Source organism: Sus scrofa, chromosome 8 (assembly GCF_000003025.6).
Source record: "Sus scrofa isolate TJ Tabasco breed Duroc chromosome 8, Sscrofa11.1, whole genome shotgun sequence".
In the NCBI taxonomy this organism is placed as follows: domain Eukaryota; kingdom Metazoa; phylum Chordata; class Mammalia; order Artiodactyla; family Suidae; genus Sus; species Sus scrofa.
The window spans coordinates 36,238,091-36,263,992 of record NC_010450.4 but is presented as its reverse complement, the minus strand read 5'-3'; the positions used below and the strand labels follow the sequence as shown (position 1 = coordinate 36,263,992).

Sequence of the window (25,902 nt, the reverse complement as noted above, 5' to 3'; positions counted from 1 at the left end):
CAGAGCAGTGGATTGAGTGCACTCAATGAAACAGTTAAATGGCTATCCAAAGCACATTAATAATTGAGCCCCCCAAAGTACCCAAATTGTTATTGACATCAACTTTTAACTAAATTTATTCACCTCAAAATCTAGTATAATGAAATTTTGTTATAAAATTATTTCGTATAAGCTATCTTTACTAGAATGCTTTGTGGAAGAGGATAATGCTTCCTAATGTAGTAGAAGAAAAACAAGGAAGCCAATACCTATTTTCAGAGAAGACTAAAAAGATGGAGAATCAAAAATAGAGGAGAAAATCCCTGCACTGCACCATCTGTTATTCTGGGCAAGAAAATATCTGTAACTTGTTCTTCATCTAGTTGCTCCCAGTGATTTCAGAAGGTAGGGTAGCAACAGCTACCTTAAGTTCATGCACAAACGCTGTTACTTCTACCTTGAACTATTTGCTGGGAGACAAATAGTCTACTGTAATTTGGTAACAAATTGCAGTTCACCCTAGAATCTGGTCAATTCCAGGTGGTTGTAAGTTGATTAATGACACAGCCAGAGACCCCATCCCAGGGCTTTGGATTTAGGAAGGCATAAAGGCAGAAGATGGCTGGGCAGAGCAAATCTGCTTCCACCACCACCACTGTCTTCAGCAGTACAGTTGTTCAAGCTGCCAGAGGCTTTCTGGTTGCTATGGCAACTGTTGGGCTCTGCTGCAAACTAAAAGCAGAGCCTCTGAAGTTAGGTACCAAACACTGGAGCTCAACAAATGCAAAGGCAAGAACAAGGATTACCCGTGTAATAGATCTGCAACTCCTATGGCTAAAATAACCTTTTTAAAATTGATTTTTGTTTATGTTTTTGTAAAATGAGATAATTATTGTCTGTATTGTTCATTAGTTTCATCTTCTGATATGTAGAGAGAGGAGGAGACTGCAAATCCTCTCATTTATAACGGCAGTGGAAGGGAAGTGGGTAGGAAACGTGATTACTAAGAATGCACAGAGCCCGCTCATTCATTCATTCAATTGAATATTTCAACATCTCCTGATAGAGTATTTGTGCAGGGCATCGTGCCAGGCTCTGGGTTTGAAAAGAGAAATGAGGACCCTCGTCCCCAGGACCAACTATCAACAATAATTAACAAAAATTAGCAGAACCTTCGCGAGCCTGGGGACAACCAATTAGGCACTGCCTGCTCCCCACGGTTCCCTCTTGGAAGAGAGATTCAGAATCCAAACACGGGAGAGGAAAGAGACCCTCGAAATAGAATCAGGCAGGAGGGAAAGCTAGAGGGAAGAGGGAAAGCGCCTTTCCCTAGGGAAGGAAATATGTCAGGGCCACTCAGCTGCTTCTCTGAGACTGCCAGGGAGAAGAGGTTTGTTTTTCTTTTAGAGACACGGAGCCCTTTTCCCTACTGGGCTCGATTTCTAGTAGGGAAGCCCCGCCTCTTTGGGCCGTCGATTGGCCCAACTCTTTTTTCAGATATTTTATGCCAGCATCCTCTGAATCTGATTGGCTCCCTTGCTCAGTTCCGCTGGGAGTCGCATCCTACCTGGATGGGAGGTGTACTGCTTTTCCCACATACTTACCAGGCTGCAGCTGAGGTGGCCTCAAGAAAAAGTCCTGGCTTGGAGAATTGAGCGAAAAAAGCGATCCAGATGGGTTCTTGGAAAGCTCTTCTTTTCTCCCCTTTTCTTCTGTGGAGTCAAAGAAGAGGGGTGAGGCTGATGTTTCTTTTACTGACCCTGCATCTGGGAAACTGGTGAGTAAATTCAAGGACTTAAAACTATTCTTTGGGATCTGCCCACTTCCCCCTCATTTTTCTTTCTTTTAAAAATCATTCTAGGTTAAATAGTTTGCATTTCCCTGGGCACATGTGCATTATTTTACTATCATTTTATTTTTGATTAGAGCTACTCATTTTCAGATAGAATGAAATTAGTCTGTGTGTGAAGCATGCAGATTAGCTCAGTTGCTTTTTACTTGAAGCACAGTAGAAAATAGTAATGATTCGGTTACTGGGAGTGCGGAGGGGGAGTAGAAATGATTTTGCTACTACATTTAGTGAATGAATGCCACTGATGAACTTTGTGGATGATTCTCATTTTAAAGACAAAGTTATTTTAGAAACTTGTTACACAGCATGGTATGTATGATGCTTTTTAAATACACGAATATTGCTTTTTCCTTTTTTTTTTTTTGCTTTTCAAAAAAAGGGAAAGTTTTGCATCAAGAAAGATCATAACTATGGCTTAAAATCCATCAAAGTTGAAAGTGTATTAAATTTAACTTAGAAATAACTACGTATATTTTATTTAACCAGCTTCGAATGATTTTTTTATTTTACTTGGCTGTGTATAAGTAAATAAAATTTATATGGTGAATCTGAATGTCTTGGCTGTGTGTGTGTGTGTGTGTGTGTGTGTGTGTGCGCGTGCACAACAGAGAGGGAGAGAGGAAGAGAGAGAGAGGGAGAGGGAACCAACCCCAAGCCTCCAGTTTAACAGGAACAATAATTGATCTGCTTTAGCTGTAATACCTTTCAAAAAAACTTTGAAATCTTTCTGGTAGAAAAATAAAATCCTCAGGTATCACACCTGGATATAGGAATAATTGGTGAACACAGTTAAAATACATTGATTAGGACAGATACTATGAAGATCTTGGGTATACTCATACCATGTTATTGTGTTTTATATAACTGTACATTTAAAATTATATTATATGACTCAAGAGTAAAATACAATCCTCTAGAGAAAGAAACATGCTTTTATAACTACTTGCCCCATTGCTAAAATTATTATGATGGTTATTTTTAGCATATAGCTAGAGTGATTTTTTTTTGCTATTACTAGCAGTTAGAACAACTGTATTTTTCCTCCAAAAATAGAAAATAGATGAAAGTATGCTAAGTAATATTGGACTTGTCAGATATGTTCGACACTCAGTGATTTTTATATATTACAGTTTCAATTTATTTACTCTTTTCCCTTGGAAACTTAAATGTTCTGCATGGGCACAAACATACTGCTTGATTATTTCTTATATATAAATTGTGTCACAATGGTTTGTTTCTTTGAATATATTATAAAATTGTAGAAGATATTTTGGTAGATCACATATCGGGGCTTTCACACATCTTCATAAAATCGCAAATGAGTCTGTGTTCTCATTAGGAAAAAGAGACTTATCCAGTGGTTTTCTGAAATAACAACCTGTATGCTCCTTTCTCGGTTTAAGTACAAATTTCTTTTGCAACCTATTAGACAAGCTGCTTACTAAAGGGCATACCGCCTAACTTAAGAGATGTATGGTTTTAAATAACATATTTTTTACTTGAGGGTATTTACATTAGTAGCATCATAAGTGGTTCCAGAACTCTCTTCAAGCTGCTCAGAATTAAAGAGTTGTGTGGTGTATTGGACAGAGCTGGGCTCTGGCAGTCTGGGGACATGATTCGATGTGTCAGGAGTCCTTAACCTCTCTGACCACGGTTCCTTCATCTAGGAAATGAAGAGCAGTAGAAGATATTTATGATTTCTTCAAGTTTTCATATTCAATATGTCTAAGATTTGAACTGAAACAAAATAACTCAATGGTTTCATCACTAGCTTTTCCCAGTAGTTTTCAAGAGAGAAATTCTCATTGGGAGTGCTGTGTACTTCTTTTTTTTCATCATATAAAAAGTGAAATGGGAGAGTGTCATGAGTGAGAGAGAAATGTGTTATGCTGTTAAAATAAATAAATCGTTTTATCATAGTATTACAGATAATCTGCATTATTCTGGCCAATTAATAAATACGTATTAAAAAATAAAGGTATATGTTGCTGTTGTAATTAGCTCTTAGGAACTCAATTATAAGAGTGTATGTCTGCACTTTTCAAAGTAGCTACACTTGTGGTGAACTTTTCATCTTTTAATATTTAGTTGAAGATAATCAGTAACAAGTACAAACCATTCACAACCCTGTTTCCTTCCTCCTTTCACATTCTTTTGAGGGACCTTTCTAAAACTAGCCATAGATGCTTCTGTTTATAAGAATTTGATGTCTTATGCTGGTTTCTAAATTAAATCTTCAAAGTCACCTATTTTGAAATTTACCCAATTGGAAATTATAATTTTTCATATCTAAGCAGAGATAATAGCTTGTTTCCTCATTAGTTTTCATAAATAGCATAAATGAGAGACACTTTATTGATTTTTATATTGCTGAAATATGAAAACCAAGCCTGTTGTAACTAAAAGCTGTAGTCATGGTTCCTATGTTTCATTTTCTGTGAGGTTTTATGGCATCTTGGCAAGTTGGTTAAAATCTCTTAAGCTTGATTTGACTTATTTGTAATGTTGAAAAAATATAACTATGATCAGACTTTTAAAGAGTTGAAAAATTGCTTTGAGATTTTAGCTGTTCTGAAATGTAATTTACAATAAGCTGTGACTAAGAAGTTGTATTTTGAGAGAGCTCAAGGAAAATACCTCATTTTTTTGTTTAAAATAGTTTCATGAATCAATAATCATACAATTTAACAATCAGTTGCCAAAATGACAATATTCAAATAAAACTTCTTTATAAAATATATTATTTTCAAATAATTTCAGTAATATATTTTTATGGAGATGGTAGTGCATGAATTTTTCTTTAGTCATTTAGATTTTTGGCTTCATTTTCTAATAAAATATGGATGCAAACTTGAGGACAAAATGACTAATGATGTTCTATGATTAAATATTCAGAGAAGAAGTGAGATAAAATGGTTTTGACTAAAATGGAAATACTATAATTGATAAATCCTCTGTGTATACTCTCTTGGATATATTTTTCTTCCCTTTTATCCCATTATATACTATAAGACACACTTTAGGCTAAGCAACACAAAGAGATGTTAGCTTTTTCACTTAAAAAATGAAATAGACCTACCTAACATTTTATACTTATATGAAGGTAATTGAAATTTATCTAAGAAAATCATGAAGTTGGGGTCCAAAAGAGGAGGAGACAAAGCAAGGTGGGAAGCTAAAAAAAAAAACCCAACAAAACACAGCTCTTGAGATATTATCAAAATATGAGGAATGACTGCTACGGGGGAAGGAGGAAGAATGGGCATAAAATGAATGTACAGGCGTCGGGAGAATGATTCACACACAGGCATGCTACCAGTTGAGTATCCTGGACTGGACCATTAGATGTAAATTCTGATTTCAGCTCCACTATTTCTCACTAGAGCAATTTCAGGCAAATCTTTGAGACAGAGAGTCCTCATTGTGAAGTGTATAAATGATGTCTACTTTTCCAGCTTGTTTCAAGACCAAGAGAGAAAACTTGTGCAAAGTAAAATTTTAACTGAAAAGACATAACAATAGACATTTTTGGAATCACATTATTTCTAGGATTATTTATTCTAATTGAAGTTATTTAAGTGCAGCACACTCCTTGAATCCTTTGTACATTATAAATATTTTCTGGATTTGGGAGAGATCATTCATTCTTTCATTCTGCAAATGTTTAATGAATGCTTGCTATGTGCTCTACACAGTGTAACGTGTTGGGTTTACAGTGGTGAATAAACTAGACAGGAGTACTAACTGTGGATAGTACTCGTGTCTAGTACCCTACATTAGTCCTTCCATTATACTCACTGCTAAGACTGAGACTTGTGGTATTAATCAAAGGAAAACATCTTGTCAATATAAGGAATATACCTTCAGAACCCCGTAGATAAACAGAGAAGTCTAACTTTTTAAAGTTAGAGGATGTTGACAGAAAGATCACAATCAAGGAAAGAGAATTAGAATACCATGTGATTACTCCTCAGCAGAACCAGAAAACCACGGGGGAAATTTTTCCAAAATTCTAAAGACAAATGTTCAACCTAGAAGGTTATACTTAGTCAAACGACCAATCAAGCATGAAGGGGAAATGAACCCTAGAAATGGTCATTCTCCCCATATTACAGATGGGAAAACTACAGCACAGCAATTATTAGAATCTAACTAAAGATCTTCTTACTAATAATGTTGAATCCAAGACTCAAAAATCCACATGCTTTCTGCCCGGAGCCCCCACTCTTTTTTTTTGTTAGGGCCGCACCCACTGCATATGGAGGTTCCCAGGCTAGGGGTCTAATCCGAGCTACACCAGAGCTACTGCACTGCTAGATCCGAGTCACGTCTGCGACCTACACCGCAGCTCATGGCAATGTTGGATCCTTAACTCACTGATCGAGGCCAGGGATTGAACCCACAACCTCATGGTTCCTAGTCTGATTTGTTTCCACTGCGCCACGACAGGAACTCCAAGCCCTCATTCTTAATCACCTTTCTTCTAAGATTAAAAGCAAGAACTTGGAATTTAGATAAATTTTGCTGAGGAATTAGATATATTTTTAAGAATGCTACATAAAATCATGGTTGAATTGATTATGTATAGATGTAACAGACAAACCGTAACCAAGCAGTGAAAGCTACATGAAGGCAGATTTTCGCCAATACAAAAGTTCTCTAACAAAATAATGGATACCTTATTCCTACACTTGACGCAGGAACTTGTTAGAGTTCTTGAACTCTGTAGGAGGAAGATGAAATTTATGTTTTTTTCTATTTTTAAATATCTCAGAATCTAATTCTATCTGTTCTAAAATAGTCTAACCAACTGAAGCCCATTGGTTCAGGAAACAGCCTTAGCTATTAATTCATTCAGCAAACATTTATTGAGAATTAGCATTCATTCAACAAATATTTACTCCATGCCTATTATGTATTAAGCAGAGATTTGGGAACTAAAGATACAGTGGTAAGCAAGACATAATCTTTGCCCTAATAATTTTTTATAGTGTATATGATAGCATATGTGCTCGACAAAAAAAGGCAGAGCCCCTGCCCCTAGCAAACTTTAGTAGTTAATGCTGAGATGGTCTATCAATATAAACAAGTGAAGGCAATAAAATATTATAACTGCTACTCAGGGTTCTTGGTGAACTATAGCGAGGGATGCTAAGGAGACTGACATCAGTTGCAACTCTGGGAAAAGATGAAGTTATCAGCTGTCATGAGAATAAATTCAGGCCAATGTTTGTGAAAAATATACATAGAGAGATAACATTACTCTTCAGTGTCAGAGGTATGGTCTCACAGTTTGATAGAGCTTTTGAAAACTATATTTCTAAGATATTCTTTACTTTGGTCATTTCACATGTAACGTCAAAATAGCAACATCCTTTTAAAACCTATATATATATTTTTAATAATAAATTCTGAACTCTTGGACATCTTTCTTTCCAAATACAACTCATCTGGAGATTTAACATGTCTCCTTATTTTTAGACAAATATATTGAGTAACAAATATTTTGAATAACACAGTGGTAGAGACTGTGCTAAGTATTAGAGATATAGAAGGAAAGTTAACTAAGTCTCTGCAGTCCAACTTGCAGGTGGATGGGCATATCAGAAGGTCTATAATTAGAATATGGTAGGTTTAATATAAATATCTTAATATTGTTGTGATCAGGGTGTGATTTGTTTCTCCACATAACTATATGGCTGCTAGACTCAAGGGTTCTGGAAAACAAGTTAATCTTTGCGTAGATTTCTAGGACCATGATTTGTGTTGCAGAATTTATAAACTGTCTCAGTATAGGCGCACTGTTTACCTCTCAGTCATTCTAGATGTGTATAACTATCAGAACAATTTTCTAAGACACGTAGTAGAATGTTTTGGGTAAGGATTACTTTTTCTACTAAATATCCATATCGACTAGAACAAGTAGCCCTATTGGTGGGATTTAAGTGTTATTCAGACATCTGTTTCTACAAACTAATTTGTTACTCTGTGCAAGTAGTAGCTTATGAATGTATACTTGCTTCTGTCACTTCCTTAGTAACAATCCTTTCCGAAAAACCAAACTGTCCTGATTGCAGTTGACTAGAAAGAGTTTTTTTCGTGTTTCTGTTTTATTCATTTGTATTCTCTCCCTTTTGAAGTGAAACGTCTGAGAGGATACTTATGTCAATGAAAATATTTTACCTCTCATTTTATGATCCCAAGACTTGGGAAAAAAGTAAATCTTTCTGCATTCAGAAGAACAAATTCCCAGAATTCCCAGTGTGGCTCAGTGGTAACAAACCTGACAGGTATTCATGAGGATGTGGGTTCGATCCCTGGCCCCACTGAGTGGGTTAAAGGTCCAGGTTTGCCGTGAGCTGCAGTGTAGGTTGCAGACGTGGCTCGGATCTGGCATTGCTGTGGTATATGCTAGCAGCTGCAGTTCCTAGTCTGGGAATTTCCATATGTGGTGGGTGCGGCCCTAAAAAGCAAACCTATAAAAGCAGATGAACAAATTCCCATTTCCTTCTTCCATTTAATTTTAATAACGTTTAATACATTTAATAATTTAATAAGCCTTAATATTTACTATGTCCCCACTTTACAAAAATTTTAGCAGCTTTGTAGAATTTATCTGATGCATAAGAGCATCAAGACTTAGAGAATGCGAATGTCATGAAGTTATATTGTTTCCAAGTCTAATTTATGTTCTGTTATGCTCTATGAATATAAAGTGGAACAATGGAAGATTTGGTGTTCATTTTAAAATACTTTCAACTTACTGGTAATTTTTAATAGACTGTAATGAAAATTGTGGTTTCTTTCTTTTCCTCGAAAATATATTCACATAGAAACAGTTCCCAAGGAACATTTATAATCTCTGGGTATTGACCATTCCACTGAAGCCTGGTTTCCAATTTTCTAAACTTTTGTTTTAAAAAAGCAATTTTGGCCTGCAAACAAAGCAAGTAAAAAATTCAAAAATTATTAAAATATATTTATTATTAGTGTTTGTCATTATATTAAGGATGAATCACTAAAATATGAAAAATTCATATCTGTAAGCAAAGATGTTGAAGAAAATAATCTCTGCTTTATTTTACAGTTTTGGTTTTGTTCTCTTTCTAAAAATATGACACTATACTAGTTGATTTTTTTCAAAATGTATTGATATTGATGTCCCTTTTCTTATCAACTAATATAACTGAACATTTTTATATCTGATCTAACCAGATCAAACTATGTTCTAATAGATTTAAGAATTGTCCAGATCTCTTTTTGAAACTAACAATGAAGTGCTCTATGCCTAAAGCAACGCCTATTGTCATTAATTTCTTAACATTACTGTAATTCGAAGGATGCTATATAGTCTACCTTATCAAGGAAATTACATAAAATTCACAGTGGATGAAGATATCACATTTTATTTTCTCTTCCAGATTAATATTTCACATCTCAAAGTTTAGAATTATAAGATATGATCAAATGCCTGTTCTATTCTGTGAATACAGAACATTTTAAATTTTAAGCTTTTTGCCACAAATAGTTTAGACCTTATTTTTCTTTGTTCTATTAAACAACTTAAATAATCTCTAAGTTATATATATTTAGAGTTGAAATATATGGATTTTCCCTAATTTCATAATATTTTTGATCATATAATGTAAATAATAATAAAATAATACTTATTCCATTCTACTTCTCAAACTTTGGACCCTATACTGCCAGAGTTTTCCATAAGTTTAAACAAGTATGTGTGTATATATTTGTATTTTTTTTAACAAATAAAATCTAATTCATTTTTGTTACACAACTAATATCAAATATATTTTTTAGTTTAGAATACTTTTGGTACCTTCTTTTAAATGATTATGTGGTATTCTGTATTATAGAAATATCATGATTTATTAAATTATTCCATAACATAGTCTCTGTCTTTTTAAAGAACATCATTATTATGTATATATACATGCTTTTAATTTCAGTATTTCATTAGTGTTGCCAAATTACTTACTAGTGAGTAATTTATTTTATTAATGGTTATAAAAATGCATTTATCTATATTATCACCAGTACTGAATGTAATGAATCTTTTAATATTTTACCTATGTGATGGCCAAAATTTGTCACATTTTAAACATATCTGCCTTGGCACCAATAAATGTTAGCATAATTTTATGTATTCATTAGATAAAATTTTATTTTTCTTTGTATTGCTAGTTATGTTGTAAATATTATTGTCTTAATCTATCCTCTGTCCCTAGTCTTTGTCTAAATTGGTCTATGTCAGCTATAAGGGTTTTTTTTGTTTTTTTTTTTTTCTTTTTCTGGTTTGGTTATGTTGGCTAGAAATGTCTTCTCATCCCAAAAGTTAAAAAACATTTTTGGAGTTCCCTGGTGGCCTAGCAGTTAAAGACTCAGCGTTGTCACTGCTGTGGCTCAGGTTAATGCTGTAGCTTGGGTTCGATCCCTGGCCCCAAGGGCACAGCCAGAAAAAAAAATTCAATACATTCTGTATTAGTTTTATATTTCATTTACTATATTTTGATTTTAATAGACCTGCAATTTGTTGTGTAAGTAGGAATCTATTTTTTTCTTTTTTCCTTTTTTTAACTCAATGAATTTTATTACATTTATAGTTGTATGACAATTATCACAACCCAGTTTTACAGTATTTCCATCCCAAACCCCCAGCCCATCCTCCCACCCCCCCAACCTATCTCCTTTAGAAACCAGTTTTTCAAAGTCTGTGAGTCAGTATCTGTTCTGCAAAGAAGTTCATTGTGTCCTTTTTTTAGATTCCATGGGTAAGTGATAGCATATGAGATTGGTGTCTCACTGTCTAACTTCACTTAGCATGATAATTTCTAGGTCCATTCATGTTGCTGCAAATGCCGCTATTTCTTTCTTTTCAATGGACGAGTAATATTCCATTGTGTATATGTACCACATCTTTATCCACTCCTCTGTTGATGGTCATTTAGGTTGTTTCTGTGTTTTGGCTATGGATACCTGAGGAATCTATTTTTTTTTAATTGCTTAATAAGCATTTCAGTCTAATTTACTGAGTAATTCATCCTTTCATTTCTAAACTAACTAATCACATTTATCAATACTAAATTTCCATATGCTCAGGATATGAATTTGAATGTTTATTTTGTTCTCACTGATTTCTTTATGTATTACCACCATATGTTTTTAATTACAGTAACTTTGTTTTCTTTTTAATCTGTCAGGGAAAATTTCATCTAACAATTCTATTTTTCAATAATTTCTTGAACACCCTTATATTGATTATTCTACTTAATTACAGTATGATTTTTAACCTAACATATGAACTCTTATTTCGATTAAAACTTTATTAAATTTATAAACTAATTTGAGAATTATGTATTAATATTATTTTATTGCCAAAGTAATTTACTTTGTCTTTATTATTTTTCTATTTTTAAATTCTTAGTTTATTAATTTCTCCATATGAGATTTGTACCTTCCATGTTAATTTTTTTCATAATTATTTTATATTTTATATTATGTCATTGTGAAAGAAATCATTTTTTTAAAAATTATGATAGATTAGTTCTGGGATCAGAAAGCTACTGTGGTTTTTTTTTAATTAGTTTTATATTAGGTAAATTATAATAATGATTTCTCTAAGGCCAGTAACCATACCCTCAGTCTTTTATTTTCTTTATTCACTATAATTTTACCTATAAACAGGTATTATAGATAAATAGATGAGTTTGAATATTTTTCTATTTATTCTTTTATTTAGTAAATTTTTTAATTGAATGCCTACTATTGTCAATCTAAGTGCCAACGGTGTAACACTGAAAACCTTAACCCTAGCTTTCGAGGAGCTTACAAAGGGTCAAAAATAAATAGTTAATTAAGATGCAGTGTGATCAATTTTATTGTAGATTTAAGTACTGGACATATTGGAAGCACAGAGTGGACCTCACTTACTTAATATTCTAGGCATTCTTCCCTTCCCCCTCCTGAAATTTCTAAGATAGTCCTCTCTGTATATGTTAGGAGATGGGTCTCAAATTCCTTTGTGCTAATAAAATAATCAGAGAATTGAGTGGACTAGCATTTCACCTCTCTAAAACTCTGAAAGTTCAAACCTATACTATGTTATCTATCACTTTTTTACTTATTTTGCATCCCTGCTAACTTTTATGAGCAATAAAAATAATTCAGCACTACAGCTCTAAAAAGAGCTTGTGCAAAGGAATTAAGCAGCTAGAATATAAAGTCAAAATGGAAACAAGAATCGAAAAATATTCTTTTTATTTTGCTTTTATTTTCTTTGACTTTCAGATCTAAAGTCAGTGCCCACACATACTCTTTAAAAGTTAGCTCCTATAGGCTTTGACATAAAGATATGCTCTACTCAGAAACATTAGACAGGTATGTTTCTTCCCTGGAACTTTTCACTTGTCTTTTACTAATAGACATGTATCTGATGTTTATTAACATGAGCAATAGATCACCAATGAGGCCTGGCTTTGGAGTTTCATCTACACTACTTAATAGATTAATGGAAGAGTCTTTCTCAGGTGTCAGAACAAGGATATTTGTGTTTGCAGTCAACTTTATATGAACTATATACTGTAAAACTTATCATCCAAATTGGGCCATTTTGTGAGTGAAAGAAGGCTATTAATAATTATTCTACAACAACAGTGTAAATCAAGATTGTCCTGGGCAAATTTCAATGAATGTTTACCCTATATATGAAAAATAGTTTATATTGATTGGCTGACAAGTTAAAGACATTTTTTTTTTCTAACTGTAAAGATGGATTTTCTTCATGATTCTATGGCCGACATGCTTTGTCTTTACTGAACCTGTCTCTTAGTTACCATTAGTTTAAAATTTCTGCTTGTTTTATTAAGAAGAATAATTACTCATTGAAGGACTTTTTTACATACAATTATTTACTTTGTAATCAGATAATGTATTAAAATAGCTTAGTAAGGCAAAAAAGCAAAAATACAGGTAATTCAAAAACTTTCTTGAGTTAACAGTTATAAGTTTCAATTTAAAGAATGTGAAATGGAAAAGCCTTAGAGAAGCATTTGCCAGGATGGGATTAGACATGTACGAGATTTTTGAGAGAAATGCCTGTGCAAAGTAAGTGAGAAGAAGTGGAAACAAGGAGAGAGCTTTCAGATAATAATGGAGATCTGACCCCTGAGAAAGTATAGGACAAAGAGAATGTTTGGGACAAAAGAGTCTCAGATGACAGAGCCCTTCTAAACAAGTTTTGGCCAAACCAGAAGGAGTCATACAACACTAGTTGCCTTTCTGAGGAGATCCTAGTCCTGTAGGAATGGGTCTGTGCTAGCATTGCCACAAGTTCAGGTATTGCCTAAAAGCAGCCCCAGGGAAGCTTGGATCTGGTGCAGACCCGGATCTGGTGCAGACCCAGAGCTGGTCCAGAGGGCTGGCAGCTGGGTAGTCAGTCAACTATGTTCCTATCCCAGGAGAACCAAGTGTGAGTTTTTAGGGCTGCCATTTTCACTATCTTGGCAGAATGTAACTCTCTGCTTTTCCCTGTAAAAGGCTCTATTAAATTATTTATTTTTTATGATTAGAAATTTATTTCAGGGCACTATCTGGTGTATGGGAAGAGGTAGTTCATTTTTAGATAGGTATTAATGTCAAATTAACTCCTTTTCATGTATTTATATCATAAAACTTTGCAGAAAGATTATCATATATTATTAATATACAGAAAAAATTAAATTTCCTATAGCTCCACTAGGGTGGAATACTTAGGATATATATTATGCTGATTTCCTGTTAAATCTTTAGCCTTTTATACCTAGGTTTTTTTGGGGGGTTTTTTTGTACATGCCCATGGCATATGAAAATCCCCGGGCCAGGGATGAAACCCATGCCACAGCAGTGACCCAAGCCTCTGCAGTGACAATGCCAGATCCTTAACCTACGGTGCCACAAGAGAATTCCTACATTTAGGTTTTTTTAAAAGCAAATGATCATATGTTAATTTGCATATAACATTAACTTATGAAAATAATTTCATATTTTTATGGACTCTTCACAATTGCAGATCCATTACACCATATGGACATATAATAATTTACTTAAATATGCTCTTATTATTTAAAATCAGTGCTACTATAGATAATGCTGTGATAAATATCTTTGTTATCTGATGGTTTTCTGTACTGCTTGAACAGTTTTCTCCTTTAATAGAAAATAAGATAATCTAGCAACAGAACAAATGGTGGGGGAAAAAATGTAATTGTAATGTATACATGTAAGGATAACCTGACCCCCTTGCTGTACAGTGGGAAAATAAAAAAAATTATAAAAAAAAAGAAAATAAGATAAGATAATCTAGGTCAAGAATACAATTTTATTTATCTTTATGTTTTCAGCAGTTAGCATATTTGTAGTACTTGGTATTACCTCTACAAATAAATTAAAGCATTGGACTGAAGATTGGGCACACACATTAGAAAGTGTTTTTCATCAGAGAGAGTATGTATGTCTGATTCCTTGAGATTATTATTATAACTTCTCAGAACTCAAAGGCAGAGACTAAACACTTGCTAACTACCTATCATAAATGTTGTTGTGTTCTTATAAATTATAAAGCTCAAAAGCCAACTACCCTGAGTTGTTTAATACAGATAAAATAAGATGATACTCTGGAAACTTCTAGGAGAAAAGGCATCTTCAAACTAAATCAAGCTTGTTTCAAATCCTTGCTCTATTATTTAATAGAGTCCTGGAAATGCTATAAATCTATTTTTTTGTATTTATAAAATAGGAACAGTAATATTTATTTCATGGCATTATTCTGGATTAAATGACATAATAATGAAGAAACCTAGCACACAGTTCTGAAACTGAACTGTTATATTAATAGTTTTTATTAACAGCTGAAAATAACAAAAAAATTAATCATAAAAGTAAACAATTAGTAAAATTATATACTGAAGAGCCTGTGTATTTCCAATAATGATAAAATTATACTTATTAAAATTATTTAAAGGAGGGGCTTGAGAATGAGTCTAGAAATTCCCAGAGTATCACCTAAGAAAATAATACTGGTTTCCATCAAATGTTCACTCAACATATGTAAATATTACAAAATGTTCCAGCCTATGAAAGACAGACATCAGGTATGCTACATGAACTATCTTCAAAATCAACACAGTGTTTTTTAATCACAAAGATAATACTAATATAATACAGTAGTTAATGAATATTCTAAGAGTAATTTAGAAAGTGTGAAGGAAAAATGTAGAAAAATTAACTATAATGAAATTTCATTTCTATTATTGCCAAAAATAAGAAAGTAAGCTCTGTAATATCACTGAGGTCAATTTTCATATTACCTCTGAGCTAGCTGGGAAATGGGGAATACAAATTAATATGAAAATGTGCTTTTTGGATTACCAAGATGTTGCTACCCTAAAAAAATAGGAAAACCCCTTTTTTCCCCCTAAGAACTTCCATTTGACTGCAAAAATATTTCAAAGAAAAATGAAATTCTTACATGTGCAGTGGTCTGTCTCTACCCATCACATGTTTTATTTTATAAAACTGAGATTTAAAGCTAGATGGATGCCCTAAAATTTTGGTAGTTGACCATATCTAAGTAATTCTAATTATATTAAAATTTTCCTGGAGAACACACCAGCAGGGACTGATTCTTAATACTCAATGCTTTAGTTTATAAATGGATGTATGTATATACATGTATACATTATTGAGAGAAAATTAGAAATTATTTGAAGGAAATCATATGACTATATTTCAGTGGTACATACTTTTTGAAGTTAAATACAGCAAAAGAATTAATGTAAATTAATTATTCATCAAAAATCTGTTAACTAAATATACTCAAGAAATTCTCATAGCGTTGGAATTTAGATATAGTGGTGATGAACTAGCCCAAAATCTCAGTGAGTTACAACACTAAGTGTTTATTTCCAGCTTAGGCTATGTGTGCATTTTAGGTCAGCTGTGGCTCTGTTTATATGCTGCCTTTACTCTGAAAGTGAAGTAGTGGAGTAGTAACCTCCATCTGAGTATGGCTGGTCCTCTGGCAGAAGGACAAGAGAGATACGTTGAACCATGCACTGACAATAACCCTGCTAGGTAGTGAAGCAAATTGTAGGGACAAACCTGAGTTGAATGGAATAGGAATGTACCATCCTTTTGCAGAAGGGAGTATTTCAGGTCACATGACCAAGCTAGAAGTCAGCGGATGAAAAATGTAATTCTCTGAGGGGAAGAGGAGAAACGTTGAGAATAATGCAAGCCATTATATGTTAATAAAATATATCAATACAATCACTGTGAAGATAAAATGAGGTACAAATACTTTAAAGGTTAAGTTTCAATTTACAGTGTTAATTTAAACTACTTAAAACGATGAAGAGGATGGGTGCTAACTAAACATATTGTGATAATCATTTTGCTATATACACATACATCCAAATCATTGTTTTATACATAATATATAGACAATATTACATGCCAATTATATCTCAGTAAAACTGAAAAAAAATTAAAAGGATAAAAAGGATGAGGGCTGCATTAGCCAAGAAGTTTAGGTTCAAAGCAAAAGAGATCTGAACAGTGTAGCATTAAGATAAACTTGAATATCTACTACGGAAGAGAAGCCCATCTCTGAAATACATGTAAATAAATAATATAATAGATTTACCTGATGTTACTAATGTAAAAACTTATGTATTTATTTTCACTGGATGACTAATATTTAATGAAGGTGGAAGTAGGTCTAGTATGATCTCACTCAAATGAAGATGAGATCACTTACAGGGAATAAAGAGGGGAGTACTTTGTTACTTTTGATGAATTATAGATGAACATCTATGTTACCACATGTTTCTACCACAAATCATAAGTAAGCTGAATCTTTATGCTTGTCAAACACACAGGCCTAGCAGGGAGCACTAGCTGTAGGAACAGGGTTTGAGCCTCAGTTTTGTAAATAAGTTTGTGCTTTGGTTAGATCCTTACTGACTTCAGTTTTCTCATTTACAAAATAAAGGCAGTGCATTATTTGATCCCTAAAGTCTAACAACTAGTCCATAAATTTGATAGTCATGCTTTTCCATAAGTGTGAGTCATCCACTCATGATTAAGATAATCTTTGGCAATGTTCTTGGAATAGATATCTGGGGTCTGGGTTCTTCTGACTTGAAGAAATGTGTTCAATATATTTTCCTTTTTTCTTTGAACCCTTCTTCACTCATTTTTCCTTAAGTCTTATTTTCTAAACGTGCATTTTTAAATACATTTTAATCAGACTAATTATTGTAATGTTTCCTGTATTTAGTTACCTTATAATTTTAATTTTTAAATGTGGTGGTTTAGAGAAACTATATGTTTGTCATTGTGTACTGCACAAATCTAGGGCCAATAGTCACATTATCAGTGCATAATCTCTATGGCTTTTAATGACAGTTGTGCAGGTTTGAAATTTATTTTATTATATTAATGTGATACTACTTTTTCTCATACTAAATTTTTCATTCTTGAGTATTATTAAAACATGACAGTTTATATGACAAAGAGGATAGTTTTACTGAAATTAAAATATTTCTAATGCTTTTTCCCCCCTCTTACTACTCCTTTACACAATTACAAAAATCTTAAACTGCTTTTTAAAAATACACTATTTGGTTAAACCTTCTATCATACAAAATTTTATTTGAATCCTTCAGTGTTGATAAAGCAGATGATGAAGATGATGAGGATTTAACAGTGAACAAAACTTGGGTCTTGGCACCAAAGATTCATGAAGGAGATATAACACAAATTCTCAACTCACTGCTTCAAGGTTATGACAATAAACTTCGCCCAGATATAGGAGGTAAGTTTGTTATCATTCTTGGATGTTCATGACTATGAAAACCACATTTACGGATGTTATTTTAATCATATCTCACATTCCCTGAGTGCTTGATGTGTATTAGAGACTGCTGAGTTTGACGGTTATTAGTTGGAATGGCACTGTCTTTGGAAGTGTCACAGTTTGATGCGGGAAGACATTACACATTTCTTACGTAATTAGATTACAACTGCTACAACAGAGGGTGCGACAACAAAGTTCTGATAAAACTAACTGAAAAACTAAGATATTTCATAAAAGGAAATATTTGAAAGGTAAGTAGGAGTTCTAATTTGGGGCAGTGCTGCACTATTTTAGATAATGTAGAATGATAAACCTTGGGACTGTATTTAGTGTGGGTAATCCAACTTTGTTCTTTGTCAAAATTGTTATTTTTGGTTCTGAGCACTTACATATATATTTTATAACATAATTAACTAAGTTTCCCCCTGAAACACACTAAAACAAACAAACAAAATATAAATTAACAAAGGATTTCATTGGAATTGAATTAGATCTATGATCAACATGGAGAAAATGAAATGTTTACCATGCTGAATTTTTACCATACCAAATTCATGATCACTATGTATTCTCCTATCATATACTCTATTTTTTATTAATGTTTTCTATAAAGAAGGAAAGTTGGAGTTTTGGTAAGTAGAAATAGATTTTTAAAAATTTTGCTTTCTAAGATTTTATTAGCTGCATAAAGAAAAACAGTAGATGTTTTGCTAATCTATTCTGTCCTCAGCAGCCTCGCTAAATTTATCAACTTTAATTATTTATTATATTATTCTAGATATTTCTACAGAGAGAATAAATATTATTACAAATAACAGACACTTTGCCAATAATATCTATTTTGCAAATAATAAATATTTTACTTCATTTTCCAAATTATACTTTTTTTCATGGTATGTTACACTGGCTAAGACTAGAGATAAATGTTGAAGAGTCCTGGTTTGTTCCTGGGCACCAGAGAAATCAATCTATATTTCACTATTATGATGTTTCTGCAGGTTTCCTTTTTTTTTTTTTTTTTTTTTTTCCTTAAGATACTCTTTGCAATTTCTTTCTCTTCTTATTTTGCTAGGGTTCTTTTTTTTCTTCCCTGATGTTTCAAATGATTTCTGTGCATCTATTGAAACAATAATATTAATTATATTTTGGGCTTTATTCTACTTACCATTTGTCCTATAAGTGTGACTGCATTTTGTGCTTTTAGTGTGTTTTATTAAGAGGCATAGGATATTTATATATCATTACCTTTGATATTTTTCAATGCCCATTTTTTTCATATTTTTCAGCCTACTTTTGTCCATTCATCTGGTACCATCAATGATTCTTACCTGCAAGACTATTACTGTTTGCCAAATGGTATTTCAGTGATATTACCATTCCTTCTACACAAATTAATTGTAATTCTGCCCCAAAGGAGAGGCTGTTTCTTGTCCACTTATCTGTTCACTTATTTATTTGCTCAGTGTAGACCTTTAGATATATGTTTTATTTTATAATTCAAATTCCTTTACCATCTTTATGTATTTCATTGCTAAGAATAAAAATTTGGACACTAGTATGTCCTATAATTTGACTTCTCTGTCCTTTCACATGTTTCCATAATTTTCCAATCATATCTTTACTTTCTAACACATGAGATGTTCCAGGCTCATCTTGATTCAACAATGGAATTCACCACTTCTCTAAGGAACCCTGGTTCCTCTTTTTGAAGAATGATATTTAGAAACCAAGATCTGAGCACTAGGTATATTCATTAATACTGACGTGTTTGCATCTTGACCTTGTCACTGAGAAAAAGGGGAAAATATGTGTCCGCCTACACATTCATAGGCATCAATATTTTGAAGTCTGTCCCTTTGTATATATATTATAAACCATGAATCCATACTGATATGCCTGATTCTAATCCAAAGACCATGGGCTTCATTCTAACCTCTCTCTTTTCCTTTTTGTAACTTTTCTTTCCAACAGTGAAATACCTGGCTCTCATTTACCTATAACTGTATTTCTTATTTGCTAAATTCCAGTAAATACCTGAGGTAATTCTATAATTGTAACTCATGTCTATGAAAAATAACTCATTAGAATAAAATATTCATGTACAATTATTTTTGTCTTTATCTTTACAGCGCATAATCAAAATACTGTTCCCCAAATTTACTTGGATTACTTATTTTCTTCCCTATCCCTACTCAGTGTTATCCATTTTTTGACAGTTTGGCTGAAGTGTTACTGGTTATATTCCACTTTGAGTGTAATTCATCCATGTTTAGTTTTAGTATTTGTGTGGCTTTATTTCTTATATTTAGTTCTCCCTGATACAGTCAAACTTTACTCCTATGTATGATATAAAGTATGGATGCATTTTTTGTCTTTTTCAGATGGCTTTTCTGTTGACTCAGAATGAGTTATTAAAAAGTCAGTCTTTGCTTCTGTTATTTGAGATGTCAACTTTAACATATATTACCTTTTATGTATTTTGGCTATTTATGACCTTTCTATTCCATTATTTCATCTGTTTTTCTACGTATTTGTCACAACTATATTAATAGTAGGGATTCAACAGTCTATTGAGACTAAAACATTTAGTATTAATGTCTTGAAAAGCTAATCTTACCTCATATTTTCATTTTGTTTTATTTTTCCTTTACAGTTTTTCTAGCTATTGCACATACTTTAAAACAAAAAACAGGAGTTCCCACTGTGGTGCAGTGGAAACAAATCCAACTAGGAACCATGAGGATGTGGGTTCCATCCCTGGCCTCGCTCAGTGGGTTAAGGATCCAGTGTTGCCGTGAGCTGTGGTGTAGGTCACAGACATGGCTTGCATCTGGCATTGCTGTGGCTGTGGCATAGGCTGGTAGCTATAGCTCTGATTCGACTCCTAGTCTGGGAACCTCCATATGCCATGGGCGAAGCCCTACAAAGCCAAAAGAGAAAAAAAAAATTAAAAACAAACAAATGAGCTTTTATTATCAACTTTAGCTCAAAAAAAAAAAAAAAGACTTGTTTGTATTTTTATTGGGATTGTGTTAAATTTGTAAAGTAACTTTGGGAGCACTAACATCTTTATAATATTTTCATCTAATATGGAAACGTGTGCTGTCTTTCCAATTCTTCATTTTTATTTTGTGTCTCTCTGGAATATCTTAAGATTTAATTGTAGATTTTTCACATTTTTTAAATTGAATCCTAAATACTTAAGTTTTTCTTTTCTGCTGTAAATGATATTTTCTCAACCATAACATTCTCTGATTATTTTTGTATATCAATGTTACTGATTTCTGAATGGTCATTTTATATCTTACTACCTTACTGATTTTTGCTAGTTTAAGCATTGTTTGTTTTCAAAATATGCTACCATGCCTTATACAAAAATTACTTATTTTTTCTTTACCAATTCATGTGCAACTAAATGACATGTCTAAAAGCATTGCAATGTCTCATTGTCTAATATGTCTAATATAATAATGAATGATAATGGAGATAATGGGTAACTTTGCCCTGTGTTGGTTCTTATGGAAATGACTCCAGTGTTTCTCCTTATGAATATTCACATTAAGAACTTATCCCTCAATTTGCTTGATTTTGTTTTTAAATCAGAAATTGCTGTTGAAATTTGTCAAAGGCTTTTTCAACATTTCTGGAAATAACTATGAGTTTTATGCCTCTTAAATCTATTACAATGGTACATAATATTAATTGAAAGGACTTGGACATAATATTAATTGAAAGTCCTCTGGGTCATGATATAATATATTCTTAATGAGATGTTGGATTCTGCTTGATGATAGTATTTTTCATTGGTATTTATAAGTGATAGTCATCTTCCATTGTATTATTGAGTACTGTCTTCATCTTTTTTAGCTATCCTTTTACATTTATTTCATGAAAGGGGGTTTTCCTTCATTCTCAAAAGTCTAGCATTTTACACAGGTATTAGCATCATCTGACTTTCAAAAGTTTGGTAGAATTCCATTATAGATTTATCCAGGTCTTGAGTTTTTTGGAAATAGTCACTTTGTTCTCTTACTGAAATTGGTCCCTTTGTGCTTCCTACTCTAACAGGGTGGATTTTGTTAATCTCTATTTGCCTAAAAAAAACAAACCTCTTTGATCTACGTTTTCAAATGTATTTGCAAAGAAATCTTCCAAGTACTCTCTTAGGATTTAAAAAAAATGTTTTTTGTTTCAATGTTTAGTTCCCATTTGCTATTTCCTATTTTATATATTGTGTAATTTATCCCTTTTTTCTGATTAAGAAAATTAAGCATGGTGGATTTCCTCCAGATACGCATTTATTATTGAATGAGTTCCACTGGTTTTCTATTAACTATCTCATAATTTTTACTTTGTCTTTATTATAACCTTCACTGCATTTTATTTTATTTTGCTTTTTTTGTCACTTTCTCTTTGTACTTTAACATTTTAAAATAGATATGTTTACAGTTTGAAAGTAAAAGCAATATAAAAAGTTAAGTGGAGAGCAATCTTACTCCCACATCCTGATGTATTCTATATTTGTCTCTACTCTGCTCCCTATTGGTAACTCTTTTTAATAGGTTTTATTTATCCTTGCAGAGTTTCTTTATGCACAAATTAAATTAATTTAGAAAGGTAAATTTATGTGTTCTTATTGTCACACATAATAAATGACTTGTTCAGGTGCTTTGTAGGCCTTCCTTACTGTTCAGAATTTCCATTAATATCTTCCTCTTCTTTAATGGTATGAAAATAAATTTAATCAATTCTAAAATTAATGAGGAAGTAACATTAAAAGGCTTTGTAATTCTGGTCAAGATTTAATTACTTTATGTTGAATCTTCTCCCTTTTTTTAGGGCCACAATCATGGCATATGGAGGTTCCCAGACTAGGGGCCCAATGGGAGCTGTAGCTGCCAGGCTACACCAAAGCCACAGCAACACTGAATCCTAGCAGTGTCTACGACCTTCACCACATCTCACAGCAACACCAGATCTTTAACCTACTGAGCAAGGCCAGGGATTGAACCCGAGTCCTCATGGATACTAGTTGGATTCATTAACCAGTGAGCCAAGATGTGAACTCCCGAATTTTCTTTTTTTAATTTCTTAACTTTTCAGGTAAATCTACAGCTTTCCAAACAATTTATGTGATTTAAATAATTTTATCTATTCTGAAAATTTAATATCCTAACAGAATTAAAGCTATCCCTCTCCTAGGACATATGTTAAACAAGTGCTACTAGACAGGGACTTGGGATGAGGAAGGGAGACTGCTTTTTTAACCCATCTGCTTACTTCTTCTAGGTTCCTAGTGATGGGAATATATAGGAGGTAGAGGGAGTACTGTCTGTATGCATTTAACTGGGTGCAGTTGAAACTTGTGTTTTGTTAGTTTTTCTTCTTATGGGGCAAACACCAATTGGCCCTTGGTACACTTTAAAAGGCAAACATATAAATTGTGACTCTTTTATAGGTAAAAGGATAGGAATGCTTTTTGTTGTTGTTGTTTGTAGGCATTTTATACAGCTCACTTCCTTGATGTGGGAAATTTGGATGTTTCTCTACATCAATCACTTGCCTTAGCTCCCTTCATCAAATGCCTCTGGTCCAGTTATTTTCTTTGGATATGAATTATATCCACAAGAAATTAAAATTCTCCAGATATTTTAAAGAATAGGTATGCAGATACTCCATTGCTTCTCTTTCTTTAAATCCCACCACACAACTCTAACTTTCTTTTCCCTTGATCAGGTATAGGAGCAAGAGCAGACTACTAATTCTGCTGTCTAAAGAGATGTTTAACTACAGAATAAGATTAGTCTTTCATTCTCCTACAAAGACATTCCCAATAATTAAATTCATATATTTTGGTATATATTATATATATTGATAACAATCATATTTATGAGTATTGAGTACTTGAAATTGTTTGGCTATTGAGTATTTGAAATGTAGTTAGTATGACTAAGCAAATAAATTTTAATTTTAATTTAATTTCATTAATTTATATTTAATTGTAAGTAGTAATATATACCATGTAGAGTAGCATTTTATCTGTTGATCTCAGAGTATACATAATAAATGACTTAAGCCTTTTCAATAAGTGGTATTGAGAAAGCTAGGCAGCCAGATATAAATCAATGAAATCAGAACATTTCCTCACATCATAGGCAAAAATAAACTCAAAATATTTTAAAAATGTAAATATAAGACATGATACCATAAAATTCCTAGAAAAAAACACAGACAAAGCATTCATGGACATAAAAGTGTTTTCTTAGATCAGTTTCCCAAGGCAAAAGAAATGAAAACAAAAATAACCATAAAGTTATGTAACTTGGGGAGGGAGATGGGAAGAAGTATCTGGACTCAAATATAATATCTTTGGGTTGAGAACCCCTGCTGTCTATTCTAGGGAAATAAAACATATTAGTCATAGTTCTTTCAAAGTCTATATGTTATAACTGCAACATCCATATCAGTATGGGTATTTCTTTTTCTGTGTCATTCCGGGATAATAAGAGACTTATTTGCCAGTATTACAGTTTTTGATTGACCTAAAATAATTTTAGTATCCAAAGTAACTAAAAAGCTACATAATATGCTAAAGATATCTTAGAGTAATTGAAATAGGGCATCCAAGAAAGCATGGTTGAGAATAATTATGAAGAAAACATTTTAAAATTCATTTTAGAATGTATCTTCTGGTTGACAACTGATTACCCACCTCCAGAGTTGGCTTTCTTCAGTTTTGCCTTAGCCATCTGGAAACTGAATGCTGATCTCACTGTTTTCTTCTTTTTTCCTTCCTCTTTCTATTTTCTGGGTTACTAAATTGCCTGGAATGTCTGTTTCTATATACTGACTCTCACTAGGAGTTTATCTACTTATATTCTGGTGAGATACTTAAAGCAAAGTACTTAGAAATCACAGCACAGAAAGAAGCCTTGTGAAAATAATTCAGTGTCATCTTTACCTGTCTTCCCTCTATCTGTCAAAAATGCAATTTTCTGTGGCAGTACATGGTTTTCTCAGTCACTGTTATACTCGCACAAAAAGAGATCTTTGATCTCTGTGTATGTTGATGAATTGAACATAGTCTGTGCTCACTTTCTAAATACCATTTAATGAGCTTGGAATGTCAATTTTACTTTAGTTTCATTTTTTTAGTTTTGAATTGAAGTATGATATTTTCCTTTTTATTTTTAATTTTTTTATATTTTTTGCTTTTTAGGGAAGCATCAATGGCATATGGAAGCTCCCAGGCTAGGGGTGGAATTGGAGCTATAGCTGCTGGCCTATACCACAGCCACAACAGTGGATCCGAGCCACATCTGTGACCTACACCACAGCTCACAGCAACGCCAGGTCCTTCACACACTGAGTGAGGCCAGGGAACCTGTATCCTCATGAATACTAGTTGGGTTAGTTACCTCTGAGCCAATGATGATATCAAGAAACCAGGCTATATCATTCATATTTAACTCCCTTTCTTCTTAAATATCACTAAAATCCTAACAATTGAACAGACTTTGTACTAAGAAAAATCACAGAGCCAAGAAAATATTTACTCAATTACTAAGAATCCTATATTTTAAGTGATTTTGCCCATAAGTATTGTTCACAGTATGAATCAATAAAAGCAATAATTTCATTATTAAAAGAAAATTACCAGAGTTCTCACTGTGGTGCATTGGGTTAAGGACCTGATGTCACAGCTGTGACATAGGTCAAAGCTGCGCTTGATTTGATCTGTGGCCTGGGAACTTCCATGTACCATGGGTGTGGAAAAAAAAAAAAAGAGAGAAAATTACAGATTTCTGTTGTTTTCCTTTTTAGTATATATTTTGAAGCATATAAGCACTGTCTGTATTTTTAAAATCAATCTGAAATATTTTGGTTCATTTTCAGGTTTATTCTACCTTGTGTTTTGGAACTAAAGTTTAAAGGGTTGGATCAAATATTAGCATCTCAAAGTTGTAAAATGATACATAAAATAACTCAAAAATATCCATGGTTTGAAAATATATATTTATTGTACAATTTTTAAAATATCTTCTTTGTAAATAGCACTGTTCTACATTGGACTTACTAATTTAAAGAATGTGATTTTTATTCATCATGAACTACCTCATGTGGCTCAAGCCCTAATGCTAGAGTTAATATTTTT

General features: G+C 32.8%; 1 protein-coding gene across 1 annotated transcript in view; it reads left to right on the top strand.

Annotated features, from left to right (window-relative positions):
• GABRG1 (gamma-aminobutyric acid type A receptor gamma1 subunit) overlaps window positions 1,501–25,902 on the top strand; it is a 64,437-nt gene continuing 40,035 nt past the window's right edge. Inside the window, exons 1-2 of the mRNA XM_003128952.6 lie at window positions 1,501–1,756; window positions 17,557–17,705. Coding sequence (XP_003129000.4) covers window positions 1,653–1,756; window positions 17,557–17,705 — 253 coding nt within the window. The 5' untranslated portion in view covers window positions 1,501–1,652. The remainder of the gene's footprint in view (window positions 1,757–17,556; window positions 17,706–25,902) is intronic.